Source organism: Ovis aries, chromosome 13 (assembly GCF_016772045.2).
Source record: "Ovis aries strain OAR_USU_Benz2616 breed Rambouillet chromosome 13, ARS-UI_Ramb_v3.0, whole genome shotgun sequence".
NCBI classification, from domain to species: domain Eukaryota; kingdom Metazoa; phylum Chordata; class Mammalia; order Artiodactyla; family Bovidae; genus Ovis; species Ovis aries.
Genome location: NC_056066.1, coordinates 81,496,051 through 81,518,301, shown reverse-complemented (window position 1 = coordinate 81,518,301; position 22,251 = coordinate 81,496,051). Strand labels below are relative to the sequence as shown.

At 47.3% G+C, this 22,251-nt stretch overlaps 1 protein-coding gene across 11 annotated transcripts in view; it reads left to right on the top strand.

The window, feature by feature from the left end:
- BCAS1 (brain enriched myelin associated protein 1) overlaps positions 1-22,251 on the top strand; it is a 99,085-nt gene that overhangs the window by 32,451 nt on the left and 44,383 nt on the right. For all 11 annotated transcript variants that reach the window (XM_027977346.2, XM_042230292.1, XM_027977345.2 and 8 more), the window contains exons 5-6: positions 19,259-19,402; positions 20,621-20,665. In XM_027977346.2, coding sequence (XP_027833147.1) covers positions 19,259-19,402; positions 20,621-20,665 — 189 coding nt within the window. The remainder of the gene's footprint in view (positions 1-19,258; positions 19,403-20,620; positions 20,666-22,251) is intronic.

The window sequence follows — 22,251 nt, the reverse complement described above, 5'->3', positions numbered from 1 at the left end:
AATAGCTGAAAACTCTGGACGGAGCTGGGGAGGCCACAAGGGTGGTTGTTAAGGCTCACACTATCCGCGCTCTTGTCCTTCCTGCAGATTTTATTCCAAGAGCTGCTCTTTCAATTTTCTTTCGGAAGTTAGAAAAATTGCCCTTTAAATGCCCCTTCCCTAAATGCAACAGTTCAGGAGCCTTCTGCATAAACTTTCTGTTTAATTCAAAGTGAGTCTTCAGATGCGTGCTGGCATCAAATCTGTGCCCTTCCCTCGTGGCTCAGACAGTAAAAGAATCTGCCTGCAGTGCAGGAGACTCAGGTTCAACCCCTGGGTTGGGAAGATCCCCTGGAGAAGGGAATGGCACCCCGCTCCAGTGTTCCTGCCTGGAGAATCCCATGGACAGAGGAGGCTGGCGGGCTACAGTCCATGGGGTCAACAGGGTCAGATATGGCAGAAGCAACTTAGCGTGCACGCACACATCAGATCTTTACTGAGTGTGACGCTGCCAGACACAGGTGAGGCTCGACCACGGACAGCAGAAGGCCGCTGGCCTCAGGGAGTCTGTGGTCTAGCGAGAGAAGAGGTGCAAAGAACCCACAGTTACGATGCACGCACCCAGGGCTCTAGCGAGGGAGGCCAAGTGTTGGGGAAGTTGTCCAGACTCAAGGAGAATCAGTCTAGGTGGCCCAGGGAGGCATCCATCAAATCTTTGCACCTGGAGCCCAGAGTCCTTGTCTTGGGTCAAGGACGTCAATATTCATGAATATTTGAAAAGCTGCTGACTTACCTGACCGGGGGTCTCTTGCGGCTTCCTGTTATTGGTCATGGGCTCCCAGGCCATTCTGAGTTTTGCAAGGTCACGTTTCATTTCCATGGGCATCCAAAGCCAGCCCATTGCCCAAACTGAGAAAAGACTGTGTTATTTATGGGAAGAGAATGAAGGACTGAGTATCCCATCTCTGAATAGAAGTCTCTTGACACATCCAAATCCCCAAAGTAGTCGAGTAAACCAGTTCCGTCTCTGACAACTGACCCTTGAACGCATTTAACCGTAAAAACTTAAGGCAGTCAATCCATTCCTATCCTAAACAAAATGGGCAGGAAAGTTTAAGAATTGTGCTTGATCAACTCTATTTTTTTTTTAATTGCACGCTTTTTGGGACAGCACCTCAGTTGAAGTGGAATGAGTTCCAAAATCAAATTTGATCCAGGAGACGGGGTCTGTGTTGGCAACATGGCAGGTATTTAATATAGCCAAGCCCGTGGGTGGTATTTTGAAGTTACAGTAACCTCTCAGAAGATCTAAAAATTGTCACTTATCGTCCATGTGGAATTAGACTCAGCCACGGAGTTTTCATCTGTGTTTGTTACACAGCAAATTTCCCCTTTTGACTGGTTGTATCATTGGAACTTGAAATATGGAGCGCTCACTCTGCCTGGTCTGCCTGTGTGCTCAGTCATGTCCTTTGCGACCCCATGGACTGCAGCCCGCCAGGCCCCTCTGTCCGTGGATTCTCCAGGCACGAATGCTGGAGCGGGCTGCCATGCCCTCCTCCAGGGGGTCTTCCCAACCCCGGGATCCAAGCTGCACTGGCCTATGTGCTGATGAAAATGGGAAAGCTGTGAAATAGCCACTGACGTCTCTGCTAGTCTGTTAGCTTGTGGATATTCAGATATATGTATCTGCAAAGATTTTTAACAACGACAGAACAGCCTTCTGATTATTAAGAGTTCTGGCCTGCTCTCTGGCTGTACAGCCTGTATTTAGGGGGAGAAATCAATTTTCTTGGAAGCGGAATGAAAGAGGATGGCCCTCATAAAGTAACAGGAACAAAACTTATCAATCAATGGCTTTCTTGGTGGGAAGAGCGCATTATGCGTCCGGGGCCGTCAATGTATCGATTCAGAATTCTGAGGGTAAATTATGCTCTGGGCTCAGCTGTCCCTCCCTGCCCGCCCACACAAACCCTTCCCCCCAGTTTCACTGCTGTGTCCCTTGCTAGATTGGAATTCCAACCGCAAACCCACAGAGCTGTGAACTGGGAAAAAGATACCACCATTTCATTCTAGGGGAAACACACAAATCTTCTGTGTTTTCAGAATGACAATCTTATTTTTGTGCCTCATAAAACTACATTCAGAGCATAGCATAATTAAAACAAGGCCAGAATTCATGAACAAATGAAGCATTTACTACATAGGCCAAAGAAAAGATAAATTATATGCCTGAAAGGTTTCACTGAGCTGTGCTTCACACAAACCAGTGTGTTGGCAGGGGGGCTTTTTTTTCTCTCCTCTCCCCAACAATTGAACCAGAACTTTAAGAGAAGCATTTATTTAGGAGCTTCATTCCCCTGAAAACTGATCACATCATGGAAACTTGACCTTTTTTGGTTAAAAAAAGGAAAACACTGAATCTCGGTTGTCACTGGCAATTCCAGAAGTGTCTTTGTGTTGGGGGTAGAGGGGTGTTTTAAGTGTTGCGAACACAGATTCAGGAGCTTTAAACAAGGATATTCTTTTTCTTTTAAAGTTGAAGTAAATGTTTCGATTGTTATTTAAACACCAAATTTGTGCAAGGCATCTAAAGCAAAACGTTATGGTCCTGGACCTTCAGAGGTTGTAGAATCTAATACGAGACACACATTGTTAAGGGAGGTTGTGATGAAGGCATTGATCCACAGATTCGTTCAGGCTACAGGTGTCAAGAGAGCGTCAGACATTTAGCTACAGATATTAAGGGAAGCGCTGATCATCTCAGTCGCAATATGTCCCAAACTGAGCTGTTCCTCCACACCCCACAACGATGGCCACAAAACGCCTACTCACCTAACCCACGGGCTTCTCGCCTCGGGTAACGGCAGCTCCCTCCTACAGCACTGCTTCCCCGAGGCGGAACTGCAGTGGCAGGGCCAGGGTCTCCAGAGCCCTTCTGTGTGGTGCGAAGCATCGAACTAACACAGAAGCGCCGCCGTCAGGCAACACGGATTCCAAGTCTGCCTCTGTCACCTGTCGGCTGTGCGACCCTGGGCAAGTTACACACTACTCTGAGCCTCGGTTTCTCCATCTGTACAATGGGGATGATAGTCATATCAAGCACGTTTCTACAGTATTCACACCTATGACAGCTGAGTCTTTGAAGTACCTAACACAGAGATATTGCATTTTGAGAAAAATGAAATCTAACTGTTTCCGTGGTTTTTCTTCCCGTTACTTCACAGGCTTAGTCTTTTTTCTCTTCCTTCCGCAGTCTCCAGCTAAAACTTGCAGAGATGGCACAGCTGAATCTAACTCAAAAGCTGCCTGAGCCACGGCCTGTGTCCTAAGCTGGGTTGGAAAAAAAAGATGCAGACACAGTGAAATTAGTTTGGAAAGAACAGAGCTTCAGTGCTTGTACTCACAGGCTTCTAGTGCGCCATTCAGGGTCTCTGCTAGCTGTCTTCTGTCTGTCTTCCTAACTGTACCTGCTCCTACTCCCTTAAATTCACCTGGTCAAAACTGCCAACACGGGACCTGTACAGACACTGCCTGCTCCCCAGGCCTCTCTCTGCCTTCATCTCCTTCCCTCTCTCTGTTTATCAGAAATTAACTTTACCTTCAAGGGCCAAATTCTCCATGAAGCTGACCAGATGTCCCCCATCCTGGGTGGTTTCTGAGGACATGAATTCCTCTAGTATCTTGGGGGTATTCTATATATTCAGTGAAATTCTGCAATAAAATCTCTTTGAAAGAATCATCTTATTGAAACATCAAAATGGCCAAGAGAATTTTAATATCTTTATCATTTTATAGATTAAGAAATCAAACCTTTAGTGAAACCAAGCCACTTACCCCAATTATGCAGCAAAAAACAATTGTCCCTCTCCAAAACCCACGCTTCTCATTCTCAGTGTTGTATTTTTACCAGTTGTTTGAAACTGCAATACCACCGTGACTGTGGAAAGCTGAATGGAAATGAGAGGAAGTGCTATTCCGAAATGTTAGTACATGCAGATGTGGGAAGACCAAGTTAGCCTCAGATCAGAACAAACCAACAAAAGCCCCCACCCACCTCCAGCATCGGAAAGGCCAAGTAAATTATGAGGTGTGTTTTTACTTCATGCTGTTTACCTCTGGTGATAAGGTCATAAGTTAAGAGAAGTATCTGCCCAAAAGACTTTGTCAAAACAGAGGGAAAACTCACCTTTAATCACCAAGTTATGAAATAAGCAAGGCTTTTAGCTGTGGTCGTTCAGTCGCTAAGTCATGTCCGACTCTGCGACCCCATGGATGGCAGCACACCAGGCTTTTCTGTCCTTCGCTATCTCACGGAGTTTTCTCAGAACCATGTCCATGGAGTCAGTGATGCCATCCAACCATCTCATCCTCTGTTGCCCCCTTTTTCCCCTGTCCTAGGTCTTTCCCGGCATCAGGGTCTTTTCCAGTGAGTTGGTTCTTTTTCATCAGGTGGTCAAAGTATTGGAGCTTCAGTTTCAGCTTCAGAGCAGTCCTTCCAGTGAATGTTCAGGGTTGATTTCCTTTAGGAGTCACTCGTTTAATCCTTGCTGTTCAAGGGACTCTCAAGAGCCTTCTATAGCATCAAATTCAGATTTTAGCTGTAACACAGTTTTAGCTACAGCACTGTAATTTCATGGACTTTATAAATTAGCACTAAGAAACGCTTCGTATGAAACATTTATAGTAGCCGAGGTGATGTGTAAGTGATAGGAGCCTGAATGGATATGAGTTCAGATTCTACCACTTACTAGCTGTTTGGTGAAGTTAAATAATAGCAGTTGCCCCCGTTTTCAATAGCTTGTTATCCCTGGGCCGGGCAGTAAGCACTCGGCACACTGTTATCCCTGGGCCGGGCGGTAAGCACTCGGCACACCTTACCTGCTTTGATTCTTGTAACGCCACCACAAGGTAGACTCTTTCTGTTGCCCTTTAACAAATGAGGAAACTGAGGCTCAGAGAAGTCAAGTTACTGGTTCAAGGCCACACAAGTGCATCTCAGGCAGAGCTGGAATTGAGAGCCGGCGGTGAGCAAAGCCTGTGCCACTCTGCCATTTCCGAACCTGTGTGTCATCCACAAGAGGAAGACACTGCCTGCCCTAGAGGCTGCTGAGAGGACAGAAGGTGACATAGCCGTCAGTCGCAAGGAGGCTGAGTAGAAGGGCATGTTTGGTAAACTGTCAGAAACCTAGAAATAAGGAATCGGGAGGAAGAGCGAGCGGCCTCCGGCTGGCGGAGTCTGCGCGGCAGACCATCCAGGGTGCCTTTGGCTGCAATTGAAAAAATACAACGCTGCTGACTGGACAGTAGCTTGGTTCATGTGGAAAATGTCCATTTCTTGCACATAATATGTAAGAATTCGAGAAGTGAAGGGTTCCGTCCAGTTGAGCATCTTCATGGGCCCAGGATGCATCTGCCTCCAGCACCCTCTGGGTATCGACTTGGTTCACGGGCCTGGTCCCTTGTGGGCGCTCATTTTCTTTGTTTGTGGTACAGTTAATGTGCAGTATTCTCTAACTTTCAGGCACACAACGTACTGATTCACAGTTTTCAAAGTTATGCTCCATTCACAGCTGCTATAAAATACTGGTTTCGTGGTTTTGAGAAGGCTGCCAGAGTTCTAAGCAGTGTGCAGAGCCATAATGTCCTGCCAGATGAAAGACGAGTTTCCTAAAATTCACCCACTGGAGGAACTGAGTCACGTGTTTGGTTGGAGGGGCAAGGTGGGGGAAGGGTGGAAAGTTCCTTCAACAGAAAGCAGGCTCTGCCAGCAAAGGTGATACGCCACAGATAGAAAGCAGACACATTATTTTCTATCCAACTTCATGTGAGAAATTCAGTAAGTGGATGGAGCCGGTAGATGCTACCGCGGTATCTCCCGCCGGTTATTTATTTAAATACGCTCACTGCACTAGCTCCTTAACTTGACTGTGACCCACAGAAAAATATGAATGAGACGAAGAATTCACAAAATAGCGCCATTCTTACAGCAAGTGACACGGGCTGGTATTCTCTACTCTTTCTAGCCTATTTCATGTGATACTCTTTAATGCTAATTTTGGGCTTCCCCGGTGTCTCAGCAGTAAGGAATCCACCTGCCGATGCAGGAGGTTCAGGTTCCATCCCCGGGGCAGGAAGATCCCCTGGAGGAGGCCAGGCAGCCCACTCCAGTCTTCTTGCCTGGGGAACCCGTGGACAGAGGAGCCCGGTGGGCTACAGTCCATGGGGTTGCAAAGCCTCAGACACAATTTGGTAAATACACAACATCAACAACAACCACGCTGGTTTCGACCACTAACTTACGTTCCATTCCCCCCACAGTCACAGTCTGAAGTTGGAAGGGCTCTTCTGCCATCATCATCCCTTTCACACAGGGAGACAGTGATCCTGAAGGGCATGACTGCTCCTTGTGCACCTGGGCGTCTCCAGGCGGTCCTGCCTGGCGCACCTCGGCAGGCAGCAGCGTTCTTTAGATGAATCCGACAAGGATAAAGACAGTACCCATCGTGTTCCAACTTTTCAAAGCGTGTTAGAGGACGTTGTTGTAGTCTCATGATTAGCTCTGCTGAACACAGCTTTCAAGAAGAACGGCTTCAAAATATTTATATGCTGGGCTGTTGTTATTTAGTTGCTGAGTCACGTCCAGCTCTTTTGTGACCCCATGGACTGTAGTCCACCCCGCCGTTCTGTCCTTGGGATTTCCCAGGCAAGAACACTGGAATGGGTTGCCATTTCCTTCTCCAGTGCATGAAAGTGAAAAGTGAAAGTGAAGTCGCTCAGTCATGTCCGGCTCTTAGCGACCCCATGGATTGCAGCCCACCGGGCTCCTCCATCCGTGGGATGCTACAGATGCTTTAATAAACTGTGCAGAATCATATATCTCTATTGATTTGATATTTTCATTCAGTCTTTAATATTTTATGGTGCTAATCCTCATGGATGAATATTAAGTGCATTGTGCTTTGCAGGGAACTTGCAACTATGTTTTGAGTTTGCTTACCCTTTGGCATTATCCAGTCTGATTCTCTTCTTCAGGGTTATAACAGCGGCCCTGATTCGGTGAGCATTTACTAACTCAGAAGAGCCAGAGATGACCGAGTGACTATCACAGCAGCAGCACACAGAGGGGGGAACAACTTGGCTGAGACCACACGGCTGGAGAGCGGCGGGTTCCAGTCTGTCAGCCACGGGGTTGACCGCTGTGCACATGAGCTCAAAAAGAGGGAGCATTTTGGACTTTTATAAACATCTCATATCTTGTTTAAATTCCTGAAGCTAGTGTTTCCCAAATTGATACTCTGTAGACTCATCCGTTCAATGAGATCAGCCTGGACATAGAGTACCACCTTCCAATAGTTTTGGGAAATAGCAGTTGGTCTGTCGTCTCTGGCAAAGATTCACCGTGGGCGTCAGCCTGCTAAAGGCTCTGAGGAGTCCTGCAGCAGGCACCCCTGCTTTGCTTTGTTTACCTGAGTGTCTCCCAGCCTTCAGTCTGCATAGAACTATCATTTGTCCAACCAGTTGGGTATGTCTCCCAAGGAATAGTTCTTCTAGAAAATGCTGAGCTAGGCACATAGGCCAAGGTTGGAAAATGGGCTCTTACGGGGCGTATGCAGCTGCACAGGCCAGAATCCTGGAGCGGGGAGCCCTTCTCTCCAGGGGGTCTTCGCGACCCAGGGGTGGAGCCCAGGTTTCCCGCATCACAGGTGGATTCTTTACTGGCTGAGCCACCGGGGAAGCCCATTTGGCCTACACAGTGTTTTATAATATTTTAGTCCGTTGATAACATTTTGCAATTGACAAAGTTGACAGCAGTTTTGAAGTGTGAAATTTCAGTAGAAGTGCTATTTCGTGCGTTTCTGAAAGTGGGAAGGTCCGTCCGCGGTCAATGCGCTGTGCCTGCCCTCGGGCGGGGCGCTCCTCCAGTTTGCCGGCGCCCCCGCCTCCCCCATCGGCCCCCAGAGCGCAGCTCGTGCGCTGCTCTTCACGGTAACACTTGCGCTGCTCTGTTCTCGTGGCAGAGTTGGGAGCGCAGTAAAATATCTCCAACAGAGACCGCTTTTCATCCTCCGTAGCGTGCGAGACAATTTGAAGCAATTCAGGCTAATAAGCTGTAAACCCAGCCTTAGGGTCAGTTCCTAAACGGGTGTTAAACAGCGAATCGGAAGGATCAGTACTTTTCCTTTATCCATTCATCGAACATCCGAGTGCTTTCTCTGTGCCAGGAGTGGTTTTAGGATGAACAGAACGTTACACCCCATGCGAGCTCTCATTATAGCATGCTATGCTAAGTCACTTCAGTCGTGTCCGATTCTGTGCAACCCCATAGACGGCAGCCCACCAGGCTCCCCCATCCCTGGGATTCTCCAGGCAAGAACACTGGAGTGGGTTGCCATTTCTTTCCCCCATTATAGCATCAAGAACAACAATTTTGCTGTTGTTCAGTCGCTCAGTCGTATCCGACTCTTTACAGCCCCATGGACTGCAGCACACCAGGCCTCCCTGTCCATCACCGTCTCCCAGAGTTTACTCAAACTCATGTCCGCTAAGTTAATGATGCCGTCCAGCCATCTCATCCTCTGCCGCCCTCTTCTCCTTTTGCCTCCAATCTTTCCCAGCATCAGGGTCTTTTCCAGTGAGTCTCCTCTCTGCATTAGGTGGCCAAAGTATTGGAGCCTCAGCTGCAGCATCAGTCCTTCCAGTGAGTATTCAGGGTTGATTACCAGTTGATTGACTGGTTTGATCTCCTTGCTGTCCAAGGGACTCTCACGCGTCTTCTCCAGCACCAAATTTGAAAGCATCAATTCTTCGGCGCTCAGCCTTCTTTATGGTCCAGCTCTCATACCTGTACACGACTCCTGGAAAAATCACCTTTGTTGGCAAAGTGACGTCTTTGGTCTTTATGCTGTCAAGGCTCCGATCCATGAAGGAGGAGACCAGTAACCAAGAAAATGAGCAGCTCCAGTGCATGAAAAGGGTTACAGGTGGAATAGACAGAGTTTTGAGATAGAAAGCAGGGGAGAGAGGAAGCTGATAGTTAGGATTGCATAGAGGGTAGGGTCAGGAAAGATTCGGTCTACTGCAAAAATTCAGGAAAAAAGATGTGATTTTTCTTTTCCTGAATAAGTCCAAACAATTCTTAGAAAATATGGAACCTAATTTTGCAGCATTCAAAACAGTTTTCTCACTTTCGGGAAGAGTTTGTTAAACAGATGACGAACTTGTTCTAGGCTATGGGTTATTTGCTTTTGTATTTTAAAGTTTTTGTCTAAAGTTGGATCTTTTTCCTCTCCGATAAATGCAAAATGTCATCATCAGTCTGGGGATTGTCCAGGTTGGAACTAATCACAGGACAGAAGCGTCTGCCACAGATTCTTTTTTGCCCGACGTGACCTGGAATTACTCTGTGCCCACTCTTCACCCACTGTAATCGTATCTTTCAATTTTATATCATACATAGCGGACTTTATTTAAGGATATGCCAACTCCTGTGTCCTTAGGAATATCCCCAAAGTAATTACTGCTGCCAGAAAAAGAAGCAAGGAAAGAACATTTTATTGCTTAATTCTCTACCCACATTTCACTTGCCATCAGAAATCAAGTTGAAAAATTCACTTACCCGTCAAGTGGAGGAGTTGCTGAGAGAGAAAATGGAAGACCCTTATTTATAGGAAGAAAGTGTGAATTGCTTCCTCTGATAGATTTCTTTCCACCTTCCACATATGACTAAAATGGACAGCTGGTTTGTTTAATCTCATAAATATAACATCTCTGCCTCAGTCAATACCATGGGCTAATGAGGCTCTATCATGTCAAGGTGCTGCGTTACACTTTTGCTGCCAAAGGAGTAAGATGAGCTATTAATAACCTGAGGTGATGTCTACAGAGTATTAAAACAGGTGGTGAGCTTATGATTTGTAATAAAGCATATCATACGGGATAATTGGTCCAACCTGGCTTGATTCAATCAGGATAAGAAGCTAAAACAAGCAGGGTTGCCTCTCTCCTTCCAAAAAAAGAGAAAACGGGTCAGTGGAGCATTCTCAGCTCTGTGTCATGAAGAGTCTCCCGCCTAGAAAACGCCAGAAGATGATAGAAAGCCTAGATTTCAGGAACTTCCCTGGTGGTCCAGTGGTTAAGAAGCTGCCTCCCAGGGCAGGGGGCTCAGTCCCTGCTTGGGGAACTAAGATCCCACATCCGGGTGCTGCAGAGCAGCTAAGCCCACGTGCCATCCTGGAGGGCCCAAGTATAGCAACACAGACCCTGCGAGACACGATGAAGGTCACGTGTGCTACAACTAAGGCCTAGATACATTTTAAAGAAACATAAATTTTTTAAAGTTGCCAATGTGAATTTTTTTTATATCTAGATTTTGCACTTCAATATTTTTATGTTATTTTTATTGCCCTCTGAAGTGTCTGGTAATCAACTACTTGGCTCACTAGGAAGTTTATTTCAACTGTGGCACTCTGGCAGTACACAATTTTTAAGTATTAAGAAATTTGAAAGGACAATATGACATCTAGGAATTTATTGAGAAAATGCATAACGTTTTATCCGTAAGGTTTTGTGTTTTGAAGTCCCACATTATTTGTAAGAGAAAAGTTCAGTCGCTCAGTTGAGTCTGACTCTTTGCGACCCCATGAACTGCAGCACACCAGGCCTCCCTGTCCATCACCATCTCCCAGAGTTTACTCGAACCCATGTCCATTGAGTCGGTGATGCCATCCAACCATCTCATCCTCTGTCATCCCCTTCTCCTGCCTTCAATCTTTCCCAGCATCAGGGTCTTTTTAAATGAGTCAGTATTTGGCCAATACTTATCATGCGGCCAAAGTATTGGAGTTTCAGCTTCAGCATCTGTCCTTCCAATGAACACCCAGGACTGACCTCCTTTAGGATGGGCTGGTTGGATCTCCTTGCAGTCCCAGGGACTCTCAAAAGTCTTCTCCAACACCACAGTTCAACCGCATCAAAGCTCAGCTTTCCTTATAGTCCAACTCTCACATCCATAGATGACAACTGGGAAAAACCATAGCCTTGACAAGACGGACGTTTGTCAGCAAAGTAATGCCTCTGCTTTTTAATACGCTGTCTAGGTTGGTCATAGTTTTTCAAGTTGGGAAGATGGAAAAGGTCTAGAGAGACTGCACTGACTGTGGTATACCCTTACGCTGGAGATCATGAACAAGATGACTTGGAAATAGAATTATTGATTGTGAAGATAGACCATAATGTTAAATAAGAAAATCAAGCTTCAAAGTAATATATACGGCAGTATCCCTTCAGGATAAATACCACGTTTGCCTTGCCTGTCAACATGTACATTCATCCTTCGACCCAAAGAGGGACTTGAAAGGCAAAGCTGCAGATTGTTGGCAGTAGTTACTTGCTGTAATGGGATAATGGGCGCAGTTAATACTTTTATTCTTTGCTCGTGTGAATTTTCTCTCTCATAAATGAAGCAAGCACGCAATACTGCCTAAGTAGAAGGAGAATATTGCAATCTCGGTAGTTTCCCAGTTCCTCCACTAGACGGCGCTATGAAGCTTGCGCCGTCCTGAGCTGTATTAGAAACTGCAGCGGTAACCAGAGGTTTACCAGGGGTTATTTTCTCTTGGAGTCATTCTGGAACTGTGCGATCCAGAGGTGGCGTGGCAATTTCTTGTTCAGAAATAACACTGGCTTTTAAAGCGCACAGCCAGTGTGTGTTTTGGAAAGAGCGGACACTGCAGGTGGGCAGTTTGCCAAGCCCTTTCATAACTCTTACGGTTGGGCTATTTGCGTTCTTTCCTTATTTTTGCCATGAGCTTAAAAGATGTGAATGCATTTCCATCCGTTGATGTGAATTGGGCAAGAATAATGGGAAAGGGCTTCCCTGGTAGCCCAGTGGTTGAGAATCCGGAATACAGAGGGCACAGGTTCGATCCCTGGTCTGGGAAGATCGCACGTGCCTCAGAGCAGCTAAGCCTGGGGGCCACAGCTGCTGAAGCCCGGCTACCCAAGAGCCTGTCCTCTGCAACAGGAGAAGCCATGCACAGCTGGAGAGGAGCCCTGCTCCATGAAACCGGAGAAAGCGTGCACAGAGCAGAGAAGACCCGGAGCAGCCAAAAATACATATACAGAGGGGAAAAGTGAAAATACAAGATAAACTCCCAGGATAGATCCTCCTTCGGTGGTTTTGAGCTTTGTAGTAAAACGAGGTGTTAAAGAAAAATTCCCAAATTACTTCAGAAATGTTAAATTTCCACTGAACGTTTTTAGTAGACTTTGGTCTTGGAATCCCTTCCTGCTTATTTGATTAATTTCTTTCCATTCTAAGAAAACTGAAGGATGAATGTTTAGCTTTGAGCATGAACGGAATCCCATTTTTCACCCTCGGTGTGACAGTGGGTGTGTGCAGGCGGTGTGCTCTTGGAAGGAGAAGAGCGAAGCCTGGGTGTTGTCTGGAGCCCGTTGTTGCTGAGCCGGTGATGGCCTTTGTGCGTCTGGGGCAACCGCGTGGGAGAGGAAGCTTGGCTCTCCCTTTTATCCCAGACAGCATGTGGCTCGAATTTCTAACAGATGGAAGAGAGTGGGGTACTGGGTTTCTGTACCTGTCGACATTGCTTAGACAATCTTCCCGTGTTAAACGGCGTGTTGGATCGTGATTCTTGGTACAGAAATTCAGAATGAACCCCGTGCTGCCTGATCAGTGGGGCCCCCTAGATGAGGTAGGCGCTCATTACAGGTAGTTCCAGGTGAGGCTTTTCTTAGCCTTGATCACCCTGCCTTCACTTATACTCTCACCTGGACGATGCAGACCTTGCTTTGAGGGAGAAGGAACCTGGCTGATGATTCACAGTGGAAGGAAGGTGCCAGAAGCCCCATGTGGGTTTGATCATAGACAATCAAGTTAGGATAAGGCAGCAGTTCCTCAACATGACAAATTGTGGTCCGTTAACTAGCGTTTCAATCTGTTTGCCCTTTGAAGTCAACGGAAAGGGAAAAAAATATATGTAGGTGTCTCCTGCACAGATGAAGAACAAGCTGACCCCATGGACACCTGTTTGCTTAAAAAGAAGTTTCCAGATATTTCCTGGAGAGTGCCTGTGTTTCTGTCTAAAATTTCTGTTTGCCCAGAATGATCCAGAGGCCTGATGAAAATAGCAAAGATATATTTGTAGTTAGGGACAAAGATCCCACAAATAACCCGATAGTTCAGGCATCGGCCACACGGTGGTGGCCGTGGGCTGGACTGCCTTCCCCATGGTGCTGTCTGGCTCTCTGGTGTCTTCTGGAAATCTGGAACCAGTCGTCCCCATCTTGTTGTGTTTCTTTAGCTTTGTTCGTGCTGGGTCCTCATTGCGGAGCAGGCTCGTCTGTAGTTGCGGTGCCTTCCCTTGCCCTGGAGCGGGGCTGCAGGATGCGCGGGCTCAGTTCTTGCGGCTCCCGGCTCCCGGCTCGGTAGTTGGGGCCCACGGCCTTAGCTGCTTCTCTTCCCAGACGGGGGTTGAAGCTGCGTCCCCTGAAGGTGGACTCTTCACCAGTGCGCCACCAGGGAAGTCACACGTTTTGTTTTAATTTTAATTTTTAATACAGAATGCGTTCACATGGCTCAAAATAAGAAATTATTAAATGGCGTACTTGTCCAGCAATGCCGCTCCGGACAGATAATCACTGTTTGTATTTTTAAATGAATCTTTCCTGAGCATATGCAAGCGAAAGACAAGCATAAATTCACGCTCCTTCTTGCTTAAGCGAACGGTAACATACTGCACACTGTGTTCTAGCTCATGCTTTCTTTCCCCAGCTAACACCACTGTCTATGTCCGTACAGCTTCCAAATCTGGGCCACATAGTTTTCCAATGAATGGATGTGCCATGAGTTATTCAACCAGGACTTTATTAATGACATTTGGCAGGCTTCCAAGCATTTGCTGTGACCTCATTGTAGTAAATAAGCTTGTGTGTTTGTAATAAACAAGCTTGTTGTTTCATATTTACGTGAACTGAGTTTTAAACTCAACTCTTAGGAGCGGAATCGCTGGGTAATGGAATATATGCTTTTTACAGTACCCTGCGTCCGTCACCCGTTTGGATGCAGCACGCAGGGTCTGCACCGTGGGGCACGGCCTCGCTGGTTTCTGCTCAAGGAGTTCAGTTGCTCCACAGTGTTTGGGATCTCAAGTTCCCCGATCAGGGATCGACCCACATCCTCTGCATTGCAAGACAGATTCTTAACCACTGGACCACCAGGGAACTCCTTAAAAGAATATATATGTTTTTAATTTTAGTTGATAGTGCCAAAATTCCGACCCACCTTCCATCAGGACTGAAGTTACTTGCACTTCACTCAGTAAAACACGGGGGCGCCTGCTTCTCACCCCAGCCTCTTCACAGAACGTCTTCAAACATTTGGACTTTTCGACCATCGACCATTCCTTTCACGACTTTCGGAGTTTCAGTCAAAGTTACAAAAGCTCTTTCAATCCAAGATTATGGACGTTTTTCCCAACTGCTCTTCTAGTGTGTTTATCCATTTAGATTTTCCCTGGAGTAGGGTTATGGCACTGGAGAAGGGATTGGCAACCCACCCCAGTGTTCTCGCCTGGAGAATCCCGTGGACACAGGGGCCTGGTGGGCTACAGTCTATGGGGCTGCAAAGAGTCAGACACGACTGAGCAACTTCACACACGCATACACACACACACACACCCCCTCAGGATTATGGCGCTGTGTTAACTTTTTAGATGGCCTCCCAGGTGTCCCTACATCTTCAATATAAAAAGTCCTTTAATATAAAAGCCTGTATCACACACTAAACTCGAGTATGTCTTTGGTCGAAGTGTGTTACATTTTGTTGCTGTTGTGTGGGCTCCGTCGGGCCTGCCTCTTTGTGAGCCCATGGACTCTATCCCGCCAGGCTCCTCTGTCCAGGGGACTTTCCAGTCAAGAACCATTTCCTACTCCAGGGGATCTTCCCCGACCCAGGGATCGAACGTGTGTTATATGTGAATGATGACAAATGTGGGGGAGATAGCAGGGAAGAGGAACAGAGACGAGGGAAATTAAAGCAGGATAACTCTGTACAAGCTGACATTTGGGTAAAGCCCTGACGGGAGGGAGGTGTGAGGCAGTGCAGATGGTGCTTAAAAGTTTTTGCTTCTGAAATCATTTGGACCTAAGGTCAAATCCTAGCTTCAGTCTAAGATCAAAGGCAAGTTATTTATTCTTTTCATGAATCAATTTATTCATCAGTAAAAATGGAGTTACAAATCGATATAAGAACTAAATGAGATCTTTTTAACTAGCTTAGCATTGGGCCTGACACATAAAGGCTGATCGTTATCATTGTAATGATATTACCCTGGACATTTTTCCTTCTCATTCCACATTCCTCAAAGAATGCATGGCTGCAGAATATCCCATCACGTGGTCCACAGGCAAATTCCACATGTTGCTTTGTTTACTTGTTCTCGGATTGTGGAGACTTTTGAGCGGTTCTTCTTTCCCACTTTTTCAGCCCTCTCCTGTAAAGCTTGTATAAACTTTTTAATCTTTTTAAACTTTGTTTATTTATTTTATTTATTTCACTCCTGCCGCTCAGGGTCTTTACTGCTGCACGCAGGCCCTCTCTAGCTGTGGCGAGCGGGGGCTCCTCTGGTTCCGGTTCCCAGGCTCCTCACTGCGGCAGCTTCTCTTGTCACCGAGCGCAGGCTCTAGCGCACAGGATTTGTGGCACGTGGGGTCTTCCTAGACCAGCAGTCAAACCTGTACCTTCTGTTCAGCAGGTGGATTCTTAACCACTGGACCACCAGTGAAAGAAAGTGAAAGTCGCTCAGTTGTGTCCGACTCTTTGCAACCCCATGGACTGTATAGTCCATGGAATTCTCCAGGCCAGAATACTGGAGAGGGTAGCCTATCCTTTTTCCAGCAGATCTTCCCGGCCCAGGAATTGAACTGGGGTTTCCTGGGGTCTCCTGCATTGCAGGTGGGTTCTTTACCGTTGAGCTGCCTGGGAAGCCTGTCTTGCCCCCTGGATCTCAGTCGAACTGAATAACCTGCCCCTGAAGCCCTTCCCGCCCGGGTTCCCACCTCATCCTTTCCTTTCATGTCCTTCCCGCCGTCTGAAACTCCTCTCCACCCCAGCCCTCCCCACCCCACGTGTCCACCCGCAGCTCAGGCTCCAGGCCCGAGGGCAGGTGCCGCTCCGTCTTCAGCCCTTCCTCGTCCCTTAGCTCAGCTGTTCTCAACCTTGATGCACATTGCGATCACCCAGAGGCTCTAAAAATGACGATGCCTGAGCCTCACCTCCAGACATTCTGATCAGCTTGGTTGAGGGAGGGTCTGGGTGTTAACGCTGGTGTAAAATGCTGCCCAGCTGATTCTGAATGGCAGCTGAGTGGGCTTGTGGGACTCATGCATCCTTTTACCCAGGTTCTTCTCCTTCTCTGCCGGCCTTAATCCACCACGAGACTGTAAGCACTTCGAGGCAGGAGCGTGTCTGGTTCAATTTTGTCAATCTCACCGGGCTCAGGATGAGGCTCAGTAACTTAACAGTGACGATGACAGTACCAGCGTTTACTGAATGTTTACTGTGTGCTTGACGCTTTCGACTGTGGTGTTGGAGAACATTCTTGAGAGTTCCTTGGACTGCAAGGAGATCCAGCCAGTCCATCCTAAAGGAAATCAGTCCTGAATATTCATTAGGGAGACTGATGTTGAAGCTGAAGGTCCAATACTTTGTCCACCTGATGCGAGGAACTGACTTATTTGAGAAGACCCTGATCCTGGGAAAGATTGAAGGCGGGAGGAGAAGGGGACGACAGAGGATGAGATGGCTGGACGGCATCACCGACTCAATGGACATGCATTTGAGCAATAGTGGAGGACAGGGGAGCCTGGCGTGCTGCGTCCGTGGGGTCTCGAAGAGTCAGACACGACTGAGCAACTGAACAGCAGAACGACAGTGTATGCCACACACGTGCTAAACCCTCTAGACGCATCGTCCCACTGACGCCCCGACGGCCCTCAGAGGCAGGGGCTGCGTTTTTGGCCCACGAGCACTCTGGGCACAGGCATCAGGGCACACGCCTGCGAAGGCAGGGGTGTGACCGGAGCAGAGGGCGGAGTCTGGGCGGGCTGGCTCCGGGGCGGCACTCACACCGGGGGCCGCTCTACAGTTTGCGCCTGGTCAGGATTCCCCCGCCACGTTGCTGAACGAAGGTGCATGAATGAGTTGGGGGAAATAAGGAACTCTCTCCAAGGATCAGCTCCAGCAGGCCTGGTGGGGCACGTCGTTAGATTTAGTGCTGGTATCACGTCCATGCTGGCTCATCTTACACACACCTGTTCGGTGATTTATGTAATGTTTTTGATTTAGTATTTCATCTAAAGTTTTTCTACTCAATTCTATCCAAGCAAAACTGTTCATTGTACCAAAGAAGTATCTTTCCAAACAAACACTCCTACAGAATAACTTCCTGCGTCTGTATGTGTCCATGTGTACGCACCACCTAAAATCAAATCATCACCCACAGGCACACCGCACGCTGACGCCAAGGTGCTTCAGTTGTGTCCAACTCTTGGCAACACCATGGGCTGTAGCCCGCCAGGCTCCTCTGTCCATGGGTTTTCCTAGGCAAGAACACGGGAGTGGGTTGCCGTTACCTTTTCCAGGGGATCTTCCCGACCCAGGGATTGAACCCCTGCCTCTTGCGTTGGCAAGTGAGTTCTTTACCACGAGCATGCACCTCAGAGGCCACTCGTCTGCTAGACGCAAAATTTTCAGCCATCCTCTTTATCAACCTGCTTAACCGCCTGGATCCGAATTGTACCTTGGAATTACCAAAAATTCAACTCATATTAGACGTCTAATATGAACAGGAAAGGGCTTCCCAGGTGGCACTAATGGCAAAGAACCCCTGCTGCCAGTGCAGGAGATGGAAGAGACATAGGTTCAGTCGCTGGGTCAGGAAGCTCCCCGGGAGGCGAGCATGGCAACCCACTCTAGCATTTTTGCCTGGAGAATTCCATGGATGGAAGAGCCTGGCGGGCTACAATCCATGGGGTCTCAAAGAGTCGGACACGACTGAAGGGGCTTAGCACAGCACAGCGCACAGCATGAACAAGAAGGAATACTAGAACTTGTTTAACAGGGCATCTCTTCCCAGGTAAAACTCGTTTTGCCTGGAATGAACTAGAAAAGCTGAGAACTTAGAGCTGTGGCTCTGATCTGAGTTGGGTTTTATGAAGTTCCAGCTCTTTCAGAGGCATTTCACAAGAAGCGCTGCTCCATTTAGAGAGAGCTCTGGAACTGAGGAAAACTTTGTGGAATACACACGTTGTTACCTTTTAAAATATCCACCAAAATGTGTTTATACATTTTCATAGCTGTTCAGAAAACAGCAGCCCCATTCTCTATTCGGCCACGCCATGCGGGACCTTAGCTCCCCAACCAGGAGTCAAACCCACGCCCGCTGTTGGCAGTGCTGAGTCTGGACCACCAGGGAAGTGCCAAAGAAAGCCCCATTGCTGATGCAGACTCTTCCGGCTTGGTCCTTGGCACTAGGCTAACCAATGTGCCAAGTGATTCAGCACGGGGAGGCGATCTAGAAACCCAAAGAAGGGAACAGGTCCTGTGAGTGCTGTGACCCGGAACTACTTCAGCGAAGAATGTAAACTTGAGCCCAAGCCTGCAGAATGGATGGGTTTGAGGTCACCTGGCTTGGCCCAAGGTCGTGGGAGTGAAGAAAACAAAAGAGGCCACTTTGGCAAGCATCCTGCCATCCTGGGTGGGTTAGAAGAGGAAGTCCATCCCTGTACCCCAGCTTTTCACCAATAAACTCCCAGATCCTGAAGACGGGATTATTATTCTAAAACATCAGTGCGTTTCTTAGTTGATACAATCCACCAGCGTGAGGACGGTGGGAAACCAAATAGAAGGATCTCCCACAATCAAACTGGGGAACCACAGAGCGCTGGCATCCTGCACAGCCTTTCTCCAGAGCTGGGAGAAGAGGGTTTTGTTTGGGATGCACTGCGCCCTGCTGTGTTTGCTGGCCTCTGGCTCCAGACAAAGTCCCTCCGACTGACTGCAGATGCTGATTCTGTTAGAAAGAGGGGGCGGGGAAGGAAGAGTGACTCTTATAAACCCCTGATTGTTCTACACCGCCGTAGGCTGAAGAAGTATGGCTGGAATTAGCGGGTAAGGGAGAAAGAGGCGGGAAGCAAAAATATTACTTTGAGAGTCCGCATTCAACAAGTTGCAACCGTGAAAACTCTGTCTCGATCCTAGGACTTAGTTGACGGCAAGGGAAAGGGAGGACAGGAAGTCCCAGCTGTGAGCCGCTCCGTCCCCGGGGACCCTGAGCAACTGGAGATTGCAAAGGAGGACGCCCAGGCAGAGAACAGTTCCATCATGAGCTTCTTTAAAACCCTGGTGAGTAATTTCAACTCTTTTTCTTCTCTGTTCCTACGTTCTATTGCGAGAAAGTTTTGCTAGTTTTAAGAATGCCACAGGCTTGAATGGCACTGCTCTAAACAGGGTGTCATCTTGGTGCAGCCGGACCCTGGAGAACAGGGGAAGGTGTTTCGTAAGGGAATTGGCTTTCAGCGAAGGAGTCTTTACTGCTGGCAACTGTGAGAAGCATGGCAGGTGACCAAACTATAGCCACGCTGTTGTTGTTCAGTGGCGAAGTCGCGTCCGACTCTCTGCAGCCCCATGGACTGCAGCACGCCAGGCTCCCTGTCCTTCACTCTCCTGGGGTTTGCTCAGATTCACATCCGTGGAGTCAGTGACGCTACTTAGCCATCTCATCCTCGGCTGCCCCTCTCCTTTTGCTTTCAGTACAACGTGAGCCATGTGGTCATGGAACTCTACTGCAGTTGGTGCCTTATGGTCATTGACCATAAAAATAATTGGAAAAAACTTTCCTTGACTTGCTGACCTGTCAAAGCGTTTTTGCCACTCAAATGGCAAATCGAACTGTAGAAGTCACTTTCTGTCTTGTTATGTCAGGTCGAGGCAAGGACCCATGCCTTCCATTGCTTGCTTATCTCTGACTCTTCAGGGCCCACAGCGTGGCCCATGCCAGACACTCAGAAAAGGGCTGAGTGAGTGCATGCGTAATTAAACAGACAGCTTTAAGCGTTTGGACCATTTCCAAAGACCAAGACCAGCTTCAAAAGATAAAATAGAAAAAAATCAACAGCGTGTGCGACAAACACCAAAGGGCTGTATGTTTTGTTTGGATCAGTGGTAGCCTCGCTGGAAAGTCTGTGGCCTTCCAGGAGACGATCTTGAATGTGATCAAGCTCTGGGTGAATGTATAAGATCTGAGGCATTTCACTATGAAATAGTAACTTCATTAACTTTTTTATACCTAGGCATTACCAGTATTTCTTATTATATTCCTTACCTGTAGAGTAAATTGGACTGTGTTAAATAAAAATATGAAATAAGGACTTCCCTGGGAGCCCAGCGTTTAGGACTTGATGCTTTTACCATGGGCCCCTGGGTTCAGTACCTGGTTGGGGAACTATGATTCTGCAGCAAGGCCGAAAAAAGAAAGGAGAGAGAGAGAGAGAAAGAAAGAAAGAAAGAAAATCACCCTAAAGAGCTATGGTTTGTAACATCTGTTTTTTTCAAACTTTTAAGGTTTCGCCTAACAAAGCTGAAACAAAAAAAGATACGGAAGACACGGTAGGTAGCCTGAAGCATGTTTATATTTGGGGTTGTGTGTGGAACTGGATTTGGGTTATGTCCTCTTTGTTTTTTGAATTTTATGTGTATGTGTAGATACATATATACATATGTAGCAATTTAATACTGCCGTTAGGTTGTCCTTAAAATGTTCCATTTACGTTAATGGTATTTTAACGAAAATTTTGGTGGAAAACTTGAAATATGTGCCAATTGTGGCTAAATAATGTCACAAAAAACAATTTCTTACACAGAATTAGAACAGACTACTAACAATTATATATCATCTTAGTCTTTTTCGTTGTGTGTGGGGAGACCCAGGGAATAGAGTGAAAGCCACTAGAAGTGAGACAGCGGTGGGACCAATTTAAAGCAGATGCAAGCCTCTAGGCTTTTGGTTTTTAAAACCTAGGTCCTGCTTTGTTTTCCATGTCATTTGAAAAAAAAAGCTAATGTCTACTACAATGGCAATCGCTTCGTGGCATGAAACAGTCACAAGTTGACACCTGCCAAATGGAGGGGTTAGGGTGCCCTGGAGAGCGTGCCCTTTTTCACCATCATCCTAGAAATTCAGCCGGTTCCCCTCCAAGTACACTTTGTCTGGAACAACAACTTTCTAGAGATGTTTTCGCTTTACGCTAGAAAGAGCCGGTTTTCTTTAGTAGGACACATGGTTTGAATTTCCCGGGAATCACGAGGAAAACTTACTTGGTGACAGAGAAGTGTCTTGTGTCCTCCTTTTGGTGACTGAAAGTGCTTTGAAAGACACTGGGACCAAACAAACGGCTTGGCCAACTTGGTCCATCTGCTTCCCATATTTGAAGGGGCTGAGCTATGAAAAAGATCCTAGAATTTGTCTCAGACCTGTGTTCAAGCCACAGTCCTGCGACTCGAAAGCTGTGTGATCCTAACCCATCTGAACCCAAATTTCCACGTCTGTAAAACCGAGGCAACAAAACTTCTATCTCCCCACCCCCAGGACTGAAGGTGTGACCGTGCCTGGTAAGCCCAGGGAGCTCTGCTCGAATGTAGGTGATTCCTATTTCTCCAATCCCTGCAGGACAGATTGGACACCAGGATTACATTTGCCTTGAATTGGTCGGTTCCTCTAGAATTTTCTTTTTCCACTGGGGGGGAAAAGAAAGATATATCTGAGGCATCTGCGTGCATTTTCCTATAAAGTGATTTATTTGCTACAAGGCTGCTAGGGTCAAGTTCAGTGACTGGTTGGGTCCGCGGGTTTCTCTTTGGGCTCTTCGACTTGCATTGTTTGGAAACAGGAGGGTGTGTGGGTGTGACGTGTGGCTTTCCGAGTGACCTGGGGCCCTCCCTCTCATCAGCTGCTCCTGCCTCACCTAGAATGTGGTCCCAGCAGAAAGTACCTAGAGATAAAAATCTCATGCTTCTGCCCAGAGAGGGGTGGGTTCATTACTGAGGCAGCTGGATCTCAAAAGAGGGTTTTGTGAATGTAGGTTGCCTGTGACACCCACAAACAGGCCTTCCAACCTGGTCCACACGCTTGCCTCCTGGTCATGTTTTCTACTGAGGTTCTTCGATTCCTGCCTTTGAAACCTTTGTCCATCTTC